This window comes from Doryrhamphus excisus, chromosome 8 (genome assembly GCF_030265055.1).
Source record: "Doryrhamphus excisus isolate RoL2022-K1 chromosome 8, RoL_Dexc_1.0, whole genome shotgun sequence".
NCBI lineage: Eukaryota > Metazoa > Chordata > Actinopteri > Syngnathiformes > Syngnathidae > Doryrhamphus > Doryrhamphus excisus.
This window is the reverse complement of record NC_080473.1, coordinates 10,239,075-10,261,520: the sequence shown is the minus strand read 5'-3', so window position 1 is coordinate 10,261,520 and position 22,446 is coordinate 10,239,075. Positions and strand designations below refer to the sequence as shown.

The 22,446-nt window shown below is 41.0% G+C and overlaps 1 protein-coding gene across 6 annotated transcripts; it reads right to left on the bottom strand.

The window, feature by feature from the left end:
• Nucleotides 1–10,438: 10,438 nt before the first annotated feature.
• Nucleotides 10,439–22,421, bottom strand: LOC131134697 (vomeronasal type-2 receptor 1). 6 transcript variants are annotated; one of them, XM_058080230.1, is made up of 17 exons: nt 22,277–22,421; nt 21,747–21,909; nt 19,835–20,186; nt 18,377–18,668; nt 17,150–17,392; nt 16,885–17,076; nt 16,186–16,311; nt 15,095–15,279; nt 14,905–15,025; nt 14,148–14,375; nt 13,739–13,862; nt 12,384–12,544; nt 12,093–12,288; nt 11,768–11,991; nt 11,458–11,657; nt 11,246–11,379; nt 10,439–11,179 (listed from the first exon to the last, which is right to left on the bottom strand). In XM_058080230.1, the coding sequence occupies exons 3-17, from the start codon at nt 20,149–20,151 to the stop codon at nt 11,058–11,060; spliced, it is 2,865 nt and encodes a 954-aa protein (XP_057936213.1). In that variant the 5' UTR covers nt 20,152–20,186; nt 21,747–21,909; nt 22,277–22,421; the 3' UTR covers nt 10,439–11,057. The 6 variants fall into 6 exon arrangements, with proteins under 6 accessions (XP_057936213.1, XP_057936215.1, XP_057936214.1 ...); XM_058080232.1 differs by having other exon boundaries at nt 10,439–11,216; nt 11,286–11,379; XM_058080231.1 differs by having other exon boundaries at nt 10,439–11,379; nt 19,835–19,991; nt 20,061–20,186.
• Nucleotides 22,422–22,446: the final 25 nt, after the last annotated feature.

Here is a 22,446-nt window from a genome sequence, read left to right as displayed (position 1 = left end):
GAGGCACACTTTGGTTTTGCTCCCTATTAAACGGTCTGGGAATCTGGGACATTTTTCCCACCCTCGCTCCCCCTCCCTCTCTCTCTCTCTCTCTGTTTTGTTTCTATTCCGTCTCTCTCCATCCTTTTACCTCTTTTCTCCCCACTTCCTCTTTTGCTCTCTCACACACCCACCCTCCCACCCACCTTCCTCCATCATCCCGCTTTTGTGTCCCAGTATTCCCTAGTAGTCACTTAGTCCCGATCTCCTCTCTTGACTGTCTTCCAGCAGTTATCCCCTCTCTTTTTTTAACATGATGTGGCCTTTTATATCCCAAATAGATGCACTCGTCAATGGGTGTGTTTATTACTTTGGACCCCCCCCCTCCCGCCGCCTCCCCATAACCCCCATAATTCCTTTTATCTACGCCCCTGTCTTTCATTTATTTCTAAGACCCTTATTCTGGCTCTTTCTAAACAAAGTGCACTGTGGTGTTTTCCCTGCAACACACACACACACACACACACTGGCACAGTGAGAGCCAAAAGCATGTTCTGCACATTTGCACACAGTCTGGGGGCAATGTTTTTGTAATGAAGTGAACCACAAAATATCATGGGGAATCCTGTCCTCTGCTCTACTTCTTCTCTGATTCTCTCGCTCATACACACACACACACACACAAACACACACAAACACACACTGTATGTGTGTCTCACACTCCTGGCCTTCCCTTGGGAATAGTCCATGACATCACGTCTGGTGCCCGACAGCATTATGGGAATTAAAGACATTACTGTCATAGAAAATATTATCAACTTTATTGTGGAAAGCTCAAAAAGCTCAGCAAGCATGTTGATTTTGCTTTTTCTTTGACTTTTTGTGGCAACATTTATTCCAAATTGAGAAGAAGCCTCAAAAATTAGTCGTCATTATTCATTAATTTTCTACCGCTTATCATTACGGGGGTCGCAGAGGGCGCCGGAGCAGTCTTGACCCTGGACTGGTGGCCAGCCAATCACAGGGCACATATAGACAAACAACCATTCACACTCACATTCACACCTATGGACAATTTGGAGTCGCTAATTAACCTAGCATGTTTTTGGAGAACATGCAAACTCCACACAGAGATGGCCGAGGGTGGAATTGAACTCGGGTCTTCTAGCTGTGAGGTCTGCGTGCTAACCACTCGACCGCCGTGCAGCCAAGTAATCATCATGTGAGGTGCTTTTGTGTTTTACAGTGATTCATTTATTTTTACATTTAAGTCCATATTGTTCTAATCCTGAAGTTCTAAGCCTGGGTGCTCTTCTGGAGTTCAAGAGAACCCGGCTGGAGAGAAGCCAGGAGCACTTCGAACTCGGATTTTAGTCAAATTGTGCTTGTTCACCATAAGTTGGAGTGTGTTCCATACATTACCATAATGTCTGTGACCCCAACTACTACCTCCCACCAGAGGTTAGCTGGAACCTGAACTGACCCACAGACTCAAAAAAAAGGGGGGGCCACAGATGTAAATCACCCTGACAAAGTGGTAGCTGTGTCCAATGTCCACGAAAGAATGGAAGAGTGGAAAAACTGATCCTGCCTGGCAGTGACAATGTCAGCTGAGCTTATGCAACGTGACTGTGTTTACAGTTGTAATAATAATAGACATGAGCAGTACATGACACACAGGCGAACATTTCTGCATTCAGGAACAAAGCCTCATTATGTCCAGCAGAGGGTGCTGTGGTGAAAAAATAGCTTGTTATGTTATTTAATTAATTTGTTTTTTCATAAGTTTTTATAAACCCGAACGCAAGTTAACAACTTATTTGTGCGTCTTTACGGCGAAAGGAAGTGATTATGCTTGAGAGCAATTTTAATGTCATAAAAACCGCCACTAGGGGGCAGAAGTGCATCGTGAGAGGAAGGAGATTTTAGTAAATAAAAGTAAAGTAAAGTAAAATTAATTCATTCATTTTTCTACCACTTATCCTCACGAGGGTCGAGGGGGTGCTGGAGCCTATCCCAGCTGTCTTCGGGGTGAGAGGCGGGGTACACCCCGGGACTGGTCGCCAGCCAATCACAGAGCACATATAAACCTCTGTCTGCACTGCATTTTGCTGAAGATTTTATTAAATAAAAGTAAAGTAAAATTCATTCATTCATTTTCTACCGCTTATCCTCACGAGGGTCGAGGTGGGTGCTGGAGCCTATCCCAGCTGTCTTCGGGGCGAGAGGCGGGGTTCACCCCGGACTGGTCGCCAGCCAATCACAGGGCACATATAAACCTCTGTCTGCACTGCATTTTGCTGAAGATTTTAGTAAATAAAAGTAAAGTAAAATTAATTAATTCATTTTCTACTGCTTATCCTCACGAGGGTCGAAGGGGGGGTGCTGGAGCCTATCCCAACTGTCTTCGGGCGAGAGGCAAGGTACACCCAATCACAGGGCACATATAGACAAACAACCATTCACTGCATTAAATATAAAATACATAATACACAGAATCTTAATCTCTTTACTTTGCAGACAAAGACAAAGGCATTAGAGAGAACTGGGAAATAGGGGAATGATGGGAACTTTAAGCCCAGATCATTAGAATTGGACAAAGATAGATAAGCGTTTTATAATCATGTGGGGGGGGGGGGGGGGGTTGACTTTGCCTAAAATACACAAAAGGATCACTATCATTCAAAAATAAAAAAAAACACACAACTTAACGTGTTCAACATGCCTGAAACAAAAAACCCATACCGTACTCCATACTATACGCATATTTGTGAAGTTTTATAACTCATGCATTTTAGTTTTAAACCTTTTTTATATATATAAGAACCACAGAGAAATGACAATTTCAGCACAAGTCAGCACATCATCCAATTATCCTGAGTTCTAAAGTCTCTCCGCACGAGGTATTTTCCCTGTTTCCAGTATTTCTACATCAGCTCCATGTTCCCTGAGACTAATTATGCTTTTATTGTATTTTATTCTCCACCACCTCCACACACACACACACACACACACACACTCCCATTGGTGGGCAACTCTCCTTCGAACGTCCACATACAGCATGTCTGATCATTATCAACTGAGTCGCGAACTAAGCTATAATGAATGTTATATTTATAGATGGCTTCAAATGAGCTGTGACTGAAGCTATAGTCCACACTGTTTCCTCATTTACTCATCTTTGCACATATGCACTGCGAGAAATCATCTCATTTTGGTGAACTTAAATGAGAACACTCATTCTATTCCACCCGGCTCTATGGCAGCAATAATTAAGCTAGTGATCAGTTTCCAGCCCTCGGGGACTGTCCTGCTCCTGTTTAATACCAATGTGGTGGCCTACATTTCCTACTAAAAGCCAACATTATTATCATTGAGGATCTAAACCTGTTTAATACTGAAAAGCAGACATAATCATATTTTCTACACTAAATATTATAGATGCAGAAAGCATTGCATAATTTGTATTTTATACACCGTAACTCTTCTTTACTAAGAAGCAATCATTAGTAATTTAAATTACTACATTTTTACTATTACTATTACTATTACTAAAGAGACTTTAATTATTTTGTATACAACGTATACAAAAAATAAGTAAAAATATATTATATATATTTTATACATATATTTTTTTTATATATATATTATATTTTATTATTTTATATAAATTTATATATATATTATATACATATTTTATATCACATTAAATATAATGTGAAGAAAGTTTACTAGGAAGGGATGCTTTGCATTTGTGACAATATAAGCACATTTTGTCTCTATAAATGACATAAATTGTTGCTTATAGAAATATATAATAAACTATAAATATATAAATAAAGTAATACATATAAATATATAATAAAGTAATAAAGTACAAATATATAATAAAGACACAAAGCTTCTGTATTTTTAGCTCCCTTGAAAAACCTTAGGGGAATCTGTGGTTATATTTTGCCCCACTTTTCAAATAAAAACGGCAAAGAGCTAAAAAGCACGTGCTGGTGGGTCGCGGGTGGGGGCGGGGATGCTGCTGGAGCCTATCCCAGCTGTTTCGCCATGTGTCATGGTTCATCTTAGATTGCTTATTCAGATCTCATCCATGCGTGCACACACTGAGCCTACCAAATCAAACTAACACACTGGCTACTAAGTCAATAATACTTCACTTCAAGACGGTGCACAGGAGCTTATTGCAACAAACCTCCTCCTCTTGGAGCTTCCTGGCTAAATATAATGTGTTCTGTTCATATACTGGCAAGAAATTGATCAAGGAGCACGTTGCAGCCTTCAGCAATCCGAACTGTATGAAGCAGCTGTTTGCATCTTGGCAGTCAACACTGAGCGGTGCAAAGACTTGTGCCAAATGATTTACACTGAGCTAACACGTCCTTTAAAGCGGTACATTTTAATAAAGAAAAATGGTACGGCACCAAACACTCACGTATATAACTACATAACCAATTGGAACATTGAGCATTAAAATGGCTCAGAGTCTTTTTGCATGTGTCGGTTAGGCAGAATTTGTGGGGTGACACAAAAAAGGAAATTAGCCCCCAAAACACAATTTGTGATGGAATTGCTGCTCTGCATTAAATATTCATTCATTCATTTTCTACCGCTTATCTTCACGAGGGTCGCATGGGATGCTGGAGCCTATCCCAGCTGTCTTCGGGCGAGACAGCGAAAATTCTGTCCTTGTGTTTTGATCGAACTTCAGAGTGTTGTGTAAAGTCTACCCTTAGCCTTTGTACCAACGTTGGTGTTGCTTGAGCAAAAACTGAAAAACTGAAAATTGAATACATAAAATTTTAAAATGAAAATGAATGAATGACTGATTGAACCTCTGTCTGCACTGCATTTTGCTGAAGATTTTAGTAAATAAAAGTAAAGTAAAGTAAAATTAATCAAATCATTTTCTACCACTTATCTTCACGAGGGTCGCGGGGGTGCTGGAGCCTATCCCAGCTGTCTTTGGGCGAAACAGTGAGAATTCTTTGATTTATGTATGATTAAGATTGTTAGTCCATGGTGTCCATGTGTTTTAATCGAACTTCAGAGCGTTGTGTAACGCACTACCCTTAGCCTTTGTACCAACTTTGGTGTTGCTTGAGCAAAAACTGAAAAACTGAAAATTGCATACATTAAACTTTAAAATGAAAATGAATGACTGACTGATTGAACGTCTGTCTGCACTGCATTTTGCTGAAGATTTTAGTAAATAAAAGTAAAGTAAAGTAAAATTCATTCATTCATTTTCTACCGCTTATCCTCACGAAGGTCGTGGGGGGGTGCTGGAGCCTATTCCAGCTGTCTTCGGGCAAGAGGTGGGGTACACCCTGTACTGGTCGCCAGCCAATCACAGGGCACATATAGACAAACAACCATTCACTGCATTAAATATAAAATACGGAATACACAAAATCTTAATCTCTTTACATTGCGAACAAAGCCAAAGACATTAGAGAGAACTGGGAAATATGGGAATGATGGGAACTTTAAGCCCGGATCATTAGAATTGGACAAAGATAGATAAGCGTTTTATAATCATGTGGGGGGGGGTTGACTTTGCCTAAAATAAACAAAAGGATCACTATCATTCAAAAATTCCACAAGTTGAGGTTGTGATAACGGTTGCTTCTTTTAAACGGTTACCATGGTTGCCAATCCCGCTTTCCCTCCAAGCTCCATATGTTTTGTCACCATGGCGTTAGGCGACATCAACACATATCTAATACAAGCAAGACAGATGCAGCCTGTTAGCATTACAACCAGATCAGGTGTCATATCTCTTAAGTCAGAGGTTGATACCCAACGCTGACAAACTAAAGGATGGCTGAGACAAGAGAGGAGCCTCCATTTTAAAAACATTGTATTCACTCGTATAATGTGGGACTCACCGATAAGGCATTCCCGTTTTATAGCTGACCGTATCCTCTTTTCCCAGTCCAAACATTTTCTGGTACCAGTTGCTCTCCATCTCCCTGAGCAGCGCCCCTCTGCTTTGATGCGGCGCCCCCTGCCTCCCGCAGCAGGCGCTGCGCTTCACCTCTGTGGCGTTACCGTGCTGACCTTTCGTCCCGGTGACCGAGCTCACAGAGTGTTGCCGGTGTACAGGACCCCCGACACCCCCTCCGCTGCTCCGGGCGGCGAGCATAACACCAGGCACTCCCTTTTGGAAACCTCAAGGACAAAGTTCAAGGAGATTTTTTTCTTTTATGCGCACATTTGTGTTCAATAACGTCTACTCTTGCGCCATCCTATAAAACTTTCAATTAACGGTGGCTTTCTGGGATGTGTTTAGCACGTTCTCCTTCTTTTTGTCCTCTTTGTGTCTTGCTACAGAGTGTTCTCTGGCCTCTTATAGCCTCATCCGCTCTGAAACAGGATCCGGGTTTCCTTGTCTCGTCACAGCTCTGCACCGGCCTAAAAGGAGGGAGCCAAACACGCCGGGGTGTCGACAATGCACACACACATGCTGCAGGATAAGCGTACACAAGAGTTCAAACAAACAACTTCATTACTATAGAAAATGAACATACAAAAAATGAGTATGGATGTACTAGAAGGGGAGAAAAACATTGGCATGTACATGTACATGTACATGTACTGTACACTCCCACACTTGATTGTGGCTCCTAATGACTGCTCTATATTTACACACCTTCTGGACTCCTTCAGGGTCTTCGGCTCTTAACACCATTCTTCATATCATAAGATCCTTGGCTGATGTGAGAAAAACATAAATTCATAACAAGAATAACAAGCACAACACATTTAAAACATAGTAATAGAGTGTCAATGGAGACGTGTATTTTGCTGGGTAGATTACTTCTTCCTCTTCAATTTTGTATCAGAAAGGTATGTAAGATATACAATCACTTTAATATTTATATCAATTCAATGACTGGTGCGAAATTTGTTGATTTTGCCCTGTAACTACAGTACAAGGACCTATTTATTTGACACTTTGTATTGAGTTGTGGTCCTATAGAGCAGCTACACACAATAACCCACACAGAAAACGTTTTAGATTTCCAGAATCTGCGCCTATTCCAGCTGTATTTCCTTTCATTTCTGCTTCCTGCTAAAAAAAAAAAAATCTGTTTTAATTTATTCCCGCCTCCAGGCATGACCACTCCGCTGTGATTGGTTCTTTTGTGATGTCACAGAGGGGCGGACTTCCTTATATGGTTCATAGTTGGGAAGCACTTTGGGGCGTGTGACCAATCACAGCGGAGTGGGCATACCCGGAGGCGGGAATAAATTACAGACAGACTTTTTTTTTTTTTTTTTTAGCAGGAAGCAGAAATGAAAGGCAATATTGCTGGAATAGGCGCAGATTCTGGAAATCTAAAAAGTTTTGTGTGGGTTATTGTGTGGAGCTGCTCTATAGGACCACAACTCAATACATAGGGTCAAAAAATGAGCATAATAGGTCCTTGTACTGTAATTACAGGGCAAAATCAACAAATTTCGCACCAAAGTGCTTCCCAACTATGAACCATATAAGGAAGTCCGCCCCTCTGTGACATCACAAAAGAACGGTTTTACCACGCCTTTTGAAACCGAGCGTTTTGAGTCATCCCAAACTTCAGGGCTTACTTTCAAGTGTGCAAACTTCATTATCTGAAACTTTGGCATCGTTTAACATGAGAATACAACATTCTAACTACATTTATAAGTCAGAAAAGTGAAAAAAGCATAACAGGTCCCCTTTAAAACAAATGTGTCAGCCAAAGCTTTTATATATTTACAGTATGTTTATACTTGCCAAGGTGCGTAGGTTGATCACAGCTTTTGTCTTGACTCAACTTTAAAGCCAATTACAGGCACTATTTCCCGGTATAAAATGTACTTCTTTAATACTTGGGGTATAGATTCAAATAAAGTATCAAATTAAAGTTCAAGGCATGTTTTATCAGACATAATTAATCACAGACTCAATTTTATATATTTAAAAATGTTGACATTCCATCAACGTGACTTGCTAGCTTGTAAGCTAACTCGCTTTCAATCTATCTATGCAATGTATGTGTAGATTAAATAAAAGTCACCAAACACATAAAACTGATTCAATTTAAAAGCTGAAATTCATTTTTTTTAGTTAGTTACAGTAGTTAGGTAAGTAGTTTAAGCAGGATAAGTTGTGATGAAAGAAAGTACTTTTCAGTGGCAGTTGGCAGCCATTTTGTGTATCATGCTCATTACTGCCACCTACAGGACCGGAGGGGAATATCACCCAAAAATATCAGTATTCTTCCCAATCAAATCAGCCAGATGTTAAGGATTGTTTAGCTACTTTATTTTAACATTGATGCAAACAACAACAATATCAATGAATTGCATCATTAAATTCAGTCAATTATTAGAACCCAGCAAATTATTGTTGAAACAAAATTATTAGATTTGTTTATTAGGTTTGAGTGTAGGAGGCCATAGTAGGCCATTTCCAATACACTACACAGTATAGGATATTTTTAAAGAAATCAAACTAATCCTAAACTCATTAGCACAAGGTCGGAGGTCATTCAGACATCTGTGGCAGATGTCTGGAGTGATGTCTACAGGGGTCAAGTAAAAAGATCATGCCTGAATTATTCAGCCAAGTAAGGAGACCCCGAGAACTCACATGAGATGGATTTAGGGGGCAAAGGTCAGGGTCACTACTGATGTGATTATGATTATGGATATAATATAAGAATTCTGCAGTGTGCTCCAAGGTAGGTGGCTCACAATAAAACATAGGTTAACACCTAACGCTGTGTTTGTGACATTAGAATTATTAATTATTTGGGGTTTCATGAGACGAGGTAATACACAAGGTAATACACAAGATTGGGGTCTATAAAAGATTTTAACATTACTTTAAGAAGTAAGACAATTTTTTATATATGTATATGACAATATATTGCAATATACTAATTTAATTTCCTGGGCTGCACAGCGTGGTTACCGCGCAGCTAGGAGACCCTAGTTCGATTCCACCCTTGACCTTCTCTGTGTGGAGGTATGAATGTGAGTGTGAATGGTTGTTTGTCGATATGTGCCCTGTGATTGTACCCCGCCTCTCGCCCGAAGACAGCTGGGATAGGCACCAGCACCCGAAGTAGTAGAAAATGAATGAATGAATGAATACTATGGATGCTCACTTGTATTGTATTTTTCTATTTTTAATGTACTTAAAGCTCAAAACACATTTACCTACTGATAAATACAGCACCAGGAGCAGCTGAGCGTTCAGTATATTGCCCAAGGATACTAGGATGGTCATGGAAGGACGGAGTATCGAACCAGCAAACCTCATTTTGAGGTCATGCTACCCATACTAAGTATTTGAATGCTCTAACCCTAAGATATCCGAATTTCAAGTCGTCCGCCCCAGTGGATGGTGGTCAGTGATAGGGGGTTTAATATTAGAACAGATGTGTGGGATGTGTGAGAGGTGGTGAATGGTGAGAAGGTGATAAAGGATAAAGTGGAGTGGTAGAGTTAAAAGTTAAAACAGTTAGACACACACACATACACTAAGAATGCAGCAGCTGTGCGTCGCCACTGTTAATACCGGGGGAAGCCTAGAGCGTCTCTCTTTGTTTACACACACTGTTTACTTCCAAGAAGCTGTTTTTTTAAAAGAGTCTACGTGCTGTTATATAACAGTTTACACACAATAGTGATAAAAGTACTACATGCAGTAGAATAAGTTGAGGGAGTCTCGTACCCTCTTACTACTACTACTTCCACATGTGAACAAAAAAATGAGCCCTTGATCGTGTTTACTGTGTGCATGAGTGCCATGAACAGGTGAGTATGTTTTCTTTCTAACATCTTCATGTCACTTGAACAAATGCAGATGAATCCATGCAGGGTGTGAAAGTTGCAAATCAATTGTTTTGACCTTCACAGTCAATACAGTGGAACACAACTGGACATGGGGCTGCACGGTGATAAAAGTGGTTAGCGCATAGTACTCACAGCAAGGAGACCCGAGTTCAATTCCACCCTCGGCCATCTCTGTGTGGAGTTTGCATGTTCTCCCATTCCAAAAACATGCTAGGTTAATTGTCCATAAGTATGCTGAGTTTCTGCAAAGACCCGTGTTCCACAGATGGCTCCTCTGGACATCCATGCATCTTTTGCCAGGTAGGAACACCAAGAGGAGCATAGAGGAGAGTATCCAAGGCCTGCTCTGTCGCTGGTCAGGGGTTGAATTGCAGTGTGGAGGGTTTTATGCAACTCCAGAATGGGAACACAAAGGTACCTTGGATTGCAATGTTAATAGTGTGTGAATTGATTTTGGACAACTAAACAACAACTAAAGGATTGCCCGATGACGTATTTATGACGCACAACGTGTGCACAGAATGGGAAAGAAATAATATGTGAATTACAAGCAAGCACACATACACTGGGAACACAGAGGTACCTTGGATTGCAATGTTAATAGTGTGTGAATTGATCTTGGCCAACTAAAGGATTGCCGGATGACATATTTATGATGCACAACATGTGCACGGAATGGGAAATAAATAATATGTGAATTATTAGCAAGCACACATACACTGAGAACACAGAGGTACCTTGGATTGCAATGTTAATAGTGTGTGAATTGATCTTGGACAACTAAAGGATTGCCCGATGACGTATTTATGACGCACAACGTGTGCACAGAATGGGAAATGAATAATATGTGAATTATAAGCAAGCACACATACACTGAGCTACAGTTATAGGTGACAAAGCTAATTAGTGAAACATCTTATATATATCTAATTAATCATTAATTCATTTTATCCTTTGAATATGCCGAGGACTGGGCCTGAATTGGCCAGAAAATAATCACAATAGAACAAAGTTAGCAGCCTCTTTAAAAGAATTATTACTTGTATGTATTTAATTGTGTGAATAAAATGTGTCAGAAAAAGAATCGCATCACAATTAAAACTTTGTATGGTTAATATTATCTTCAATTGCCAATATATTCTACATTTAGTTTAATAGACTGAACATATGACATAACAAAAACTCTAACCTCACCTTGTGGAGTATTTCTAGTATTTCTTCCTATTACCTGTCACTTAATCATCAATAGCAGTGGATGCAGTCGTAGCATTGACATCGGTAGCGGCGGTGGCAAGCGATGCTGATGTCCCAGTCGAGATCCCGTCACGTGGTTTTCCGTGTGGTCTCATCATCTCCTCTGTGTTGCGTTCAGGTTTGATCAGGAGAATGTAACACTTTGGCAGAAAAATGCAGGCCAGTATACCAAAACTGGAGGCCAAGATTGCAAAAATCTGCACGGCTACCATGAACTTCCCTCGCGTGCTGAGGTACGCCGGGATGAAGGAGATCCACACAATGAAGAAAACCAGCATACTGAAGGTGATACACTTGGCCTCACTGGAATGAGATTCAATGTAGTTTTAAAGGCAGCGCTGCATTTTCTTGCTTTTCTTGAGAACTTGTGTAAGTTCCTACCTGAAGTGGTCTTCTAGTTTTCGGGCCAAGAAAGCGAAGATGAACGCCAGCAGAGCCAGCAGGATGTCATAGGCAAAGATGCTGGAGATGAAGACGACAGAGCCTTCATTGCACTCCAGAATTATTTTGATATTCTGAGCTGAGGTGTTCTTCCTCGGATAGGGGGGCAAGATGATGAGCCACACGGTACAAGCTAAAGCCTGTGGGCAGCGGAGACAGATTTTTTTTTTAATCACTTAGCAATAGTGAGTAAAATGCTATTAACATTGATTCATCATTCATTTTTCTGTGAATAATGAATTTTATTTACCTGAATTAATGTTGCCGTAAGCGCTATTGCCCTTTGGTGTCCAGAAGTGAGAAGATCAGGCTGAGCGGTAGCAACCAGCGCATCACCGAGATTGGCGGTGTTGGCTACAACGACGTCAGGACTGCCGCTGTTGGCTGCTGCTTTTGCGGCTTTGGCAGCTGCTTTGGATCTGGCACGGGCCGCTTTTATAGCCTGAGCTCTTAGCATCAGCACTGCTGCCTTGCCTGGGGGTAGAACAATTGGGAGTATTGCAGTATACATAATCTGCGGCTTGCAAGAGTACTCGAGTTGGCCCACACACTGTTTTGTTTTTTTTTTCTCTTACCCATGAGGGAGGAAAGACATAGAGCGAAGCCCAAAGCCAAGGCTACTTGGCTGGTCATGCAGCTCCAGTGCTGAGGCTCTCCGAGGAAGACGATGGAGCAGAGGAACGTCACCACCAATGAGAAGAGCAATAAGAAGCTTAATAGAGCATCATTGGCTTTCACCAGAGGAGTGCCCAAGTGCATGACCAACACCACCTTGAAATAAGCAGCACATTTTAGACAGTGATTGTATTTGTGGTATTGGAACGTCACATAATCCTGTGATATTGTTTGTGGGCAGTGAATCTCACCCCGACGGCAATGGTGACGAGAGCACCAAAAGTGGAGATGACGATAAGAGTGATGCCCAGTGGCTCTCCAAATGCCAGGAACTCAATGATTTTTGGTACACAGGCGTCATGAGCTTCATTGGACCAGTGATCCCCCCTGCACAAGGCGCACTCACGAGCATCTGTCAGCAAGAGGAGAGGGGAAATACATTCATTCATTCATTTTTACCGCTTATCCTCACAAGGGTCACAGGGGTGCTGGAGCCTATCCCAGCTGTCTTGGGCCAAGAGGCGGGGTACACCCTGGACTGGTGGCCAGCCAATCACAGGGCACATATAGACAAAACAACCATTCACACTCACATTCATACCTATGGACAATTTGGAGTCGTCAATTAACCTAACATGTTTTTGGAATGTGGGAGGAAACCAGAGTACCCGGAGAAAACCCGCTCACGCATGCACGGGGAGAACATGCAAACCCTACACATATGAACCCAGATCTTTAGAGAATATTTAATATAGCCTCGTCAATCCCTGCTCTTCATATCTGTTCATTTTCTTTCTTAAATTGCTCGTTATTGTCATCAAAATCCCCCTTCATTAGGATAGGCTTCATTGCGTTCCAGTTTCCAATCACGTCCTGGGGTACACCCTGGACTGGTCGCCAGCCAATCACAGGGCACATATAGACAAACAACCATTCACACTCACATTCATACCTATGGACAATTTGGAGTCGCCAATTAACCTAGCATGTTTTTGGAATGTGGGAGGAAACCGGAGTACCCGGTGAAACTCCACACAGAGATGGCTGAGAGTGGAATTGAACTCGGGTCTCCTAGCTGTGAGGCCTGCGCGCTAAGCACTCGTCCGCCCCTTTTTGGATCATTTGGGTAGAAAGCTAAATTAGCAATGATTGTATTTTATGGGAAAGCTAAATTAGCAATGATTTTATTTTATGGTATAGGAGCAGGGCTGCATGGCGGACAAGTGGTTCGCACGCAGGCCTCACAGCTAGGAGACCCAAGTTCAATTCCATCCTCGGCCATCTCTGTGTGGAGTTTGTATGTTCTCCACATTTTTCCACGTTTTCTCCGGCTACTTCGGTTTCCTCCCACATTCCAAAAACATGCTAGGTTAATTGGCGACTCCAAATTGTCCATAGGTATGAATGTGAGTGTGAATGGTTGTTTGTCTATATGTGCCCTGTGATTGGCTGGCCACCAGTCCAGGGTGTACCCCGCCTCTCGCCTGAAGACAGCTGGGATAGGCTCCAGCACCCCTGCGACCCTTGTGAGGATAAGCGGTAGAAAATGAATGAATGAATGAATGAATGAATGGCATAGAAGCATGTTTAGGAGTTGTATACAAACTAGTCATGTTGCTTATCTCGCCATCAGCACACGGGATGCAGTCAAAGCAGCAGACCGGTTCTCCCTGTCGGATTCCTTTTCTGGTACCCGGCTTGCAGTCCTCGCTGCACACTGAATGAGGAGGCTGAAGAAAACACGCTAGTGTGACAATTTTCAGCTTTGTAACCAAAATCAGACTACAGACCTGATCAAAATCTTAAGATCATTAAACATGTTATCAGTGCAATTGTTGTTTTCAATAAATTATTTTCAAAGTGTATTTTGTCACACTCCACTTTCTTGCTTTTGCATATTGTAGCTCTACTTAAAACTTTGAGGTCCAAATGTGCAAAATGTAAATTCTACCTATTTTTAAACTGGTCTTAAAATTTGGATCAGGTCTGTATTTTTAAAAAAATGTGTTACTGACCTCAAGAGCTTCATTGTTCCACACAATGGAATCATTGATGATGGTCATCCTCTCATCCAAAGTTGCACTAGCATTGTAGCGTCCCACAGTGACGTATGATATTTCCCCATTACTTTCAACGCCCCAGTTAATGATGTCATAAAAGCCCTCTACATCTCCATCCGTGAAGTAGACCTCCTCATCTGTGTGCGGCACTTTGAAGCGGACATTCTTCAGGTAGTACATCAGCTACAAACAAATGAATAAGTTATATAACTATTATTTTTATTAAGGTCTCAATCAACTTATTTATAAACAGGAACAGTAACGTTTTCTTATATATTGTAATTGCTCTCTGTTCAATTAACCAGGTATGTGGTCTACAAAAGCAAATAACCAACAGTCTAATTAACAATGAGGTCATTAGCAGCTGTGGCTGTAGGAAACCTCCTGATGTGGTTCTTTATTAAAGGGTGCATTCGACATATCATGGTCATATCATATCAGTGGTCAGCATACAACAGTTTATCGACCTCTGCATGCGCTTTAAAATGTTGTGTGCTTTTGTGGTGAGCACAGCAGTAGAGTTTGCGCCATAGCGTTATTACAACATTGGTTCTATTGCTGCAGTGCTGTGCAATATACTACATGAGAGAAATATTTTTTTCCGCTTTTTCATGCAATCCAAATTATTATTAAAGTTTAAAAAAAAATGTGGTTAATAATTTCAAATTTCTTGCACCAATTTTCATCCGCTGACTGGTTTAATCATGAGTACCTGCCATGGCTCAAACTTGGTGATGTCAGCACAGCCGATCCCAATGAATGGCCCCTGTCCCTCCTTGCAGTGCTCCAGGTTGTGCAAGGCATGAGCAACAGCGTACACCGCTTTGTACACACTGTGAAAACAATGTTTTTTTATATACACTGTACTACTACTATATACTGCAAAAGCAGTGTAGGCTGACCTGTAGGTGATTCGTAGCTGTGAGATGTCAGAGTAGGTGCTGTTGAGCCGTGCAAGGGACTCACTGCCGGTGCATAAACCATCAGGAAGAGTCCCGATTGCCTTGGTTGCTGTGCCATTTAACACACTGGCTCTGTCTTTGGACTTTCTTAGGGCTGTGCTATAGTCCAGTGTGCAGTTAAACAGCTGTAGGATACACATCGTGTACAGTTACTACCCATCATCAAACTAAAATGTACTCGCTAAATGTACTGCAAAAAAGGGTAGTAAGGATAATTCATCATGCCGCCAACAGAGAACATACTAACTCCTTATTTCTAAAATCACAAATACTTAAACTTGCTGATATAGTTAATCTTCAAACAGCAAAAATAATGCATAAGGCTAAAAATAAGCAATTACCTAAAAATGCCATCCAATACTTCTCTACAAGAGAGGAGAAATATGATCTCAGGGAAGAACTACATTTGAAACACTTATATGCTAGGACTACGTTAAAAAGCCATAGCATTTCAGTATGTGGAATCAAACTATGGAATGGATTGAGTAAGGAACTCAAACAATGCACAACGATGAGCCAATTCAAGAAACAATACAAGCAGTTGATGTTTGCTAAATACAAGGATGAAGAGTCTTGAACCAGTCATGATGTGCTATATATATCACTATATTGACACTTACTATGGTACCCATTATGTCATTGTATGGTCATATCACCTTGTACTTGGGTACGTGACAAAAAATAAAAACATACAAAAAAAAAAGTATACACATTAATAAATACATAATATAATGAAATGTAATTAAATTTAATAATTTTAATAATTTAGTAATTTAATAATTTAATTAAAAAAACAAGACAAAAATTTTCATTTAATTGTATTAGGAAAGCAGGAAGTGAACAAATGTAACAGTTACTGATTGTAAAAGTACCAGATGGAGGGGTAGGATTTAATAAGCTTTGCTTCTTCCTACTCCTTTTGGACATGTGGAACTGTGAACTGATTATGTGATGCATTCAATTGTCATCTGATGCATGTTCAAATGAAATAAAACCATTACCATTACCATAAATTGATGCAATGCACTAACCGTCTCCCAGAATTCCTCAGTGAGAGGGTCATCGTAAGGGTCCAGGTCTAAAAGATGCTGCTGAAGACCAGGAATGTCAGCCCTCTTCACCGCAAAGCCAATGGTACCACCCAGAACTGAGCTTACCTGGACACAAATGATCAAGCTAATTGCCAAATAGTATGCTGATCTTTTTTTTTTGTCAAACAAATATGTTTCTCGGCTGCACGGCGGTCAAGTGGTTAGCACGATACTCTGTGCTCTCAACGTCACTTGTTAGCTCGGGTCTAAGTTGTAGCAATTCTACACTCGATCAAACTTACTTAAAAAGGCATTTTCATGATATAATTATCTTCTGGCTGCACAGTGGTCAAGTGGTTAGCGCACAGGCCTCACAGCTAGGAGACCCAAGTTCAATTCCACCCTCAGCCATCTCTGTGTGGAGTTTGCATGTTCTCCACGTTTTCTCCGGGTACTCCGGTTTTCCTCCCACATTCCAAAAACATGCTAGGTTAATTGGCGACTTCAAATTGTCCATGGGTATGAATGTGAGTGTGAATGGTTGTTTGTCTGTATGTGCCCTGTGATTGGCGGGTGAACAGTCCAGGGTGTACGCCACCTCTCGCCCGAAGACAGCTGGGATAGGCTCCAGCACCCCCCGCGACTCTCTTGAGGATAAGTGGTAGAAAATGAATGAATAAATGAAAATATGTTTCTTACCCCTGGCTGGTTAATGAGAGCTGAGGTGACCCAGGCCTCACTGGCAATCCAAGTGCGATTGGTCACGTTTTGACGAAGCAGCTCAAGAACCAGAGGACTGAGGTTAACATCGGATGAAAAGACTACTATGATCTTGGCTGTGGACTCAACTACGGTTTGGACAATTCGGTGAATGTCTTCAGGTGAATTCACCTACAGAATAAGACCACTAATCATGTGATGCAAATATGACCAAAAACCAAGTACCAGCAGTGAACTGTCTTACCTTAGGTAGGGTTTCAGAGAAGGAGATACAAACCCCGGCCTCTTCTACCTGCTCCTTGAAGTCTTTGATGCCGTACTTGCCGTAGTCATCATCAGCGGCAATAGTTCCCACCCAAGTCCAACCGAAGTGAAGAACCAGCTGGGCCATAGCTGTTGACTGGTGTCTGTCATTGGGGATGGTCCTCAGAAAAGTTGGGAACTGGAACTTGCTCTCCAGGGCTGAGCAGGATGAACAGTAGCTGACCTAAAGAATGGAAGGATGAACATGCGCTAAACCAGGGGTCTCAAACTCAATTTATCTGGGGGCCACTGGAGCCAGGGTCTGGGCAAGGCTGGGCCGCATCAGGTTTTCCAAAAAAATAAAATGCATTTATTAAAACCAGAAAAATATACAAACTTTTTCAGTGCTTTGGTTCCGATTTTCTACAATAAAAGCTCTGATAAAACATTCCACTGTTCTCAAATATCTTAATTTTTTATTTTTCTACACAAAATAAGATGAAAAATAAATGAACAAATCAAGTAATAATAATAATAATAAAAATAATAATAAAACAGCAAATAATAAAAACTTAAGAAACCACATATAGTTGGTGGGTAGACAAATTATTTTTTTCAGATTAAAATTAACAAAGCATTATTAGAGTCCTGTAGACATGGCAAAACACGACTATAGTCACATTTATGCTTTTTTTATTTACAACATATTGCGCAACTGCAGGGTCTTGAGACACATGCTAACTCGCAAACTAGAGAGCTAGCGACCTAAACGGTAGCCTTCAAGTTATTTCCTTTAAACTTAAATAGCCAAAAACTTACCACTTCCACACGGATAGGGAGGATAACTATTAACAGTTATTTAACCTTTAACATGAACATTAATCAAACATAATAATTTTTTCTGGGTACATGATACCATACAGCATCCATATCAAACTTGCGCGGGCCGCACTAACATTAAACTTTCATATCAAGGCGGGGGCCTCAAACTAGTGTCCGCGTGTTTGAGACCCCTGCGCTAAACTCTTCTGTTGCATAATTTGTCCCAATTGTGGAGGACCCACGCGTGAACGGGGAGAACATGCAAACTCCACACAGAGATGGCCGAGGGTGGAATTGAACCCTAATCTCCTAGCTGTGAGGTCTACGCGCTAACCACTCGTCCGCCGTGCAGTCTAACTTAAAATATGTTGTATTAATCTTATTGATTACCACTGTCAAACCCTACCTGTGGAAAATGGTAAAGTCCGAGGATTCTGGCAGTGGCAATGGACAAGTCAGAACCCCCCGCTCCCACAAGAGCGGCCAAGGGCGCCCCAGTCCCACAGCGGTAGTTTGGTACAGCCTCATCTTGGCCGGTAAGGTAAGTGAGGGTGCCTTCCACAGCTTTGGAGATGGTGAAGCAGGAGTCGTAGATGACGTAGCCCAGGTCGGTGTTGGGCAGCAGGTCGTCCATGTGGTTTATTTCCTGGATGGCAAACACCATAGTTTGGGTCCAGCGGAAGGCGCGGTAGTTGAATCTAGATTGGGGTAAGACGACATTGTGCATCAATGCATCAAATTTAGTTCCTAAAGCAAAACAGATTCAAATTCAAAATAATCCTACAAAAGTGTCTCGCCATTAGAACAAAAAAAATTGACCTGGCTTTCCCTTAGGACTGGGGTCTCAAACACGCGGACACGAGTTTGAGGCCCCCGCCTTGATATGAAAGTTTAATGTTAGTGCGGCCCGCGCAAGTTTGATATGGATGCTGTATGGTATCATGTACCCAAAAAAATTATTACGTTTGATTAATGTTCATGTTAAAGGTTAAATAACTGTTAATAGTTATCCTCCCTATCCCTGTGGAAGTGGTAAGTTTTTGGCTATTTAAGTTTAAAGGAAATAACTTGAAGGCTACCGTTTAGGTCGCTAGCTCTCTAGTTTGCGAGTTAGCATGTGTCTCGAGACCCTGCAGTTGCGCAATATGTTGTAAATAAAAAAGTATAAATGTGACTATAGTCGTGTTTTGTCATGTCTACAGGGCTCTAATAATGCTTTGTTCATTTTAATCTGAAAAAAAATAATTTGTCTACCCACCAACTGTATGTGGTTTCTTATTTGCCGTTTTATTATTATTATTATTATATTTATTTATTTATTACTGATTGATTTTCTTTATTCTTGATTTATTTATTTTCCATCTTATTTTGTGTAGAAAAATAAAAAGTAAGACATTTGAGAACAGTGGAATGTTTTATCAGAGCTTTTCTTGTAGAAAATCGGAACCAAAGCAAAGTTTATTCATTTTTTTATTTGTTTTTAATAAATGCGTTTTTGGGGAGGGGTTTTGGAAAACCTGTTCAAGAAAATAACAGTCTCACCCAGACCCTAGCTCCAGTGGCCCCCAGGTAAATTGAGTTTGAGACCCCTGCCTTAGGAGGTCATCCTCCCTGGTGAGGTGTTCTGGGCATGCCCAGCTGAAAGGGGGCCCCAAGACAGGCTTAGGAAATGCAAAAAGGTATCAACTTTTCAACATTAGGATTAATCTGGAAGCCATAATAACAGTTATGTCCGCTACTGAGGCTAATTGGTCCCTGAGGTGCTGCCTTGTTGTGTCTGAATAATTGAAAGCTTCACATGTGATTTATCGTTATATTATTATAACTGTAGAGTCCTACATTTTAAACCAAAACCAAGACTCACCCCTCACATCCTGAAGACACGGGCAACCGTGACGTGTTGGCATCACTGAGAGCAATGGTCTTGTGGACAGGAAACATTCCCCCAATGATCACCTTCTTTTTCTCGACATCTTTGTAGCCATTCAGGTTGAACTTTTCCTTCAGCATGCACGTGGCCTCTGAGGAGACAGAGATGTGAAAATGGAGAAAGACGCTTAATCCCAGTAAAAAGCCACCAATTTCCATGCTTTGTTTTCCAGTGCAGATGGGCATTGAGGAGAGCGACTGCCGTGGAGTGTCGAGACAAAGCAACCAAAACAGGTGCATCAGGTGTTTCATGCGTCCTCAAGGGAGATTTGGCGAAGTGGAGGGAACTGGTGAATAGATGGACATAAAAACAGTTACTGTTTAAGAAAATAACTGAATAACTCTTCATGTTATGGTATTTTTCTACTGCTGCATACATGCAAAGGAAACCCTCATATATTTCCTGACTTGTATTAAAAGTTAAATTATTTCATGATTTCTCCAATTTTATATGACAGGGTTAAATGAAAATCGGTCATATTTGCCACAAGATCTCGACTTATTAAAATTTGTATTGGATGTCTCATTTAATAACCCAATTAATTTGGCTAAAATGGTAAAGCCACACAATACACATTTATGTGCAATTGAAAAGTATTAAAATTGCATTTTTCATCAGAGATGATACAATTCTCTATGATAAATGTTTGTTGGGTTTGGTCCACCTCATAAAGCATAAGTGTCATTTCAGCACCTCGAAAAACGAGAATTAAGCAACAGCCGCAGACCTGAAAAACGGTGTAGAATGAACCCATTGGAAAAGTGGGATTTTTTGCCATGTTTGGGTCCTGCCAGGACCCCTGATGAATGTTTGTTGGGGTTAGTCCATCACCGGGAGGATACAAGTGTTGTTTCAGCACCTCGAAAAACAAAATTTTTCGAGGTCCAAAAACCAACCCATTGGAAAAGAGACTTTTTTGCCATCTTTGGGTCCTGCCGGGATCCCTGGTTAATGTCTGTTGGGTTTGGTCCACCTCTGGGAGCATAAAAGTGTCGTTTCAGCACTTCAAAAAACGAGAATTAAGCGACAGCCACAGACCTGAAAAACATCCAAAAATCAACCCATCGGAAAAGTGGGATTTTTTGCCATATTTGGGTCCTGCCAGGACCCCTGATGAATGTTTGTTGGGGTTGGTCCATCACCGGGAGCGTAAAAGTGTAGTTTTAGCACCTCGAAAAAACAAAAATTTGTGACAGCTAAAAAAAACAACCAAAAAACGACCCATCAAAAAAGTAAAAATTTTTGCCATCTTTGGGTCCTGCTGGGATTCCTGATGAATGTCTGCTGGTTTTGGTACACCACTGGGAGCACAAAAGTGTCGTTTCACCACCTCGAAAAACTAAAATTTGTGACACCTGAAAAACGGCCAAAAATAACCCATCAAAAAAGTGACATTTTTTGCCATCTTTGGGTCCTACCAGGACCCCTGATGAATGTCTGTTGGCTTTGGTCCACCTCCTGGAGCATAAAAGTGTTGTTTCAGCACCTAGAAAAACAACAATTTGTGACAGCTAAAAAACTGCAAAAAAAAAATGACCCGTTGGAAAAGTGACATTTTTTGCCATTTTTGGGTCCTGTTGGGATCCCTGATGAATGTCTGATGGTACACCTTTGGGAGCACAAAAGTGTCGTTTCAGCACCTCTAAAAACAAAAATGTGGACATTGTGACACAAAATTTAGCCAAAAAACTTGTCAGACAGTGGGATTTTTTACCATCTTTGGGAATCAAACCCAGGTCTGTATGGCCTACATGCTAACCACTCTGTGCGACAATCCACTTAACATAATTTGTTTTGTTTTTTTTTACTTATTGGTGAATTCATCTACAAAGTCAGCAGTACAAACCTACAAGCCCTCACCAGGGCTTAAATTGGCAGCATGTAGTAACAGGAGTCATCTTCACACAACAATACAGCCAAGCTACTGTTCCACAATCATGTCAGCGTCCCCTGGGTTTGATGGCGTGTTGATGGCTGATTGAACTTGTCTGTTCTTGTCTCTCAGCCAACTGGGGAAAAAAAAGACACACAGGAATTAGCTTGGGGTTAGACCACCTCATGAACACTAATGAAAAATTGCTTTAGGCTAAACTTGTCAAGGTTTACATTTAAAAAGCACAAAAATGTTCATAAGAATTAAGAGTTAATAAAAAAAGTCCCTATACAAAAATATATGAATGTTAGACTGTTTTAGCAGGGGCTAGTGTTTTAGCTAGTAGCATCCTCAAATAACTAAATACAATTAGTGCCTCATAAAATAACTAAATAAAATTATTGGCTCATAAAATAATTATAATATACCTAATATTTTGACGGTACTAATGTCATCATCAGGAATTACAACAATTAATTCCGTTTTGAATCATTGCATCCTACCCCAGTGGCGGTTCTTGGTATGATCCATCCTGGCAATTAAGCAATGGCGCTCATCAAGCCAGGATATGTGACGGAAGGGCGCCCTCTACAGGAAGCAGGAGGAATACTCGGCACAGCTAAGGCGTGGCCAGTTCCACTTCGCTCCTCCTTCCTCTTGATCCTTAAGTGTA

What these genes read in the sequence shown, in the direction of transcription:
- LOC131134697 (XM_058080228.1), bottom strand. Translation starts at nt 20,151, where the DNA reads ATGAAACACCTGATGCACCTGTTTTGGTTGCTTTGTCTCGACACTCCA. An exon ending in CCAAGTTTGAGCCATGGCAG is followed by an intron (nt 14,376 to 14,904) that starts GTACTCATGATT and finishes ATTTGTTTGTAG; the next exon opens with CTGATGTACTACCTGAAGAA. An exon ending in CGAGATAAGCAACATGACTA is followed by an intron (nt 12,545 to 13,738) that starts GTTTGTATACAA and finishes TCTTGCTGACAG; the next exon opens with ATGCTCGTGAGTGCGCCTTG.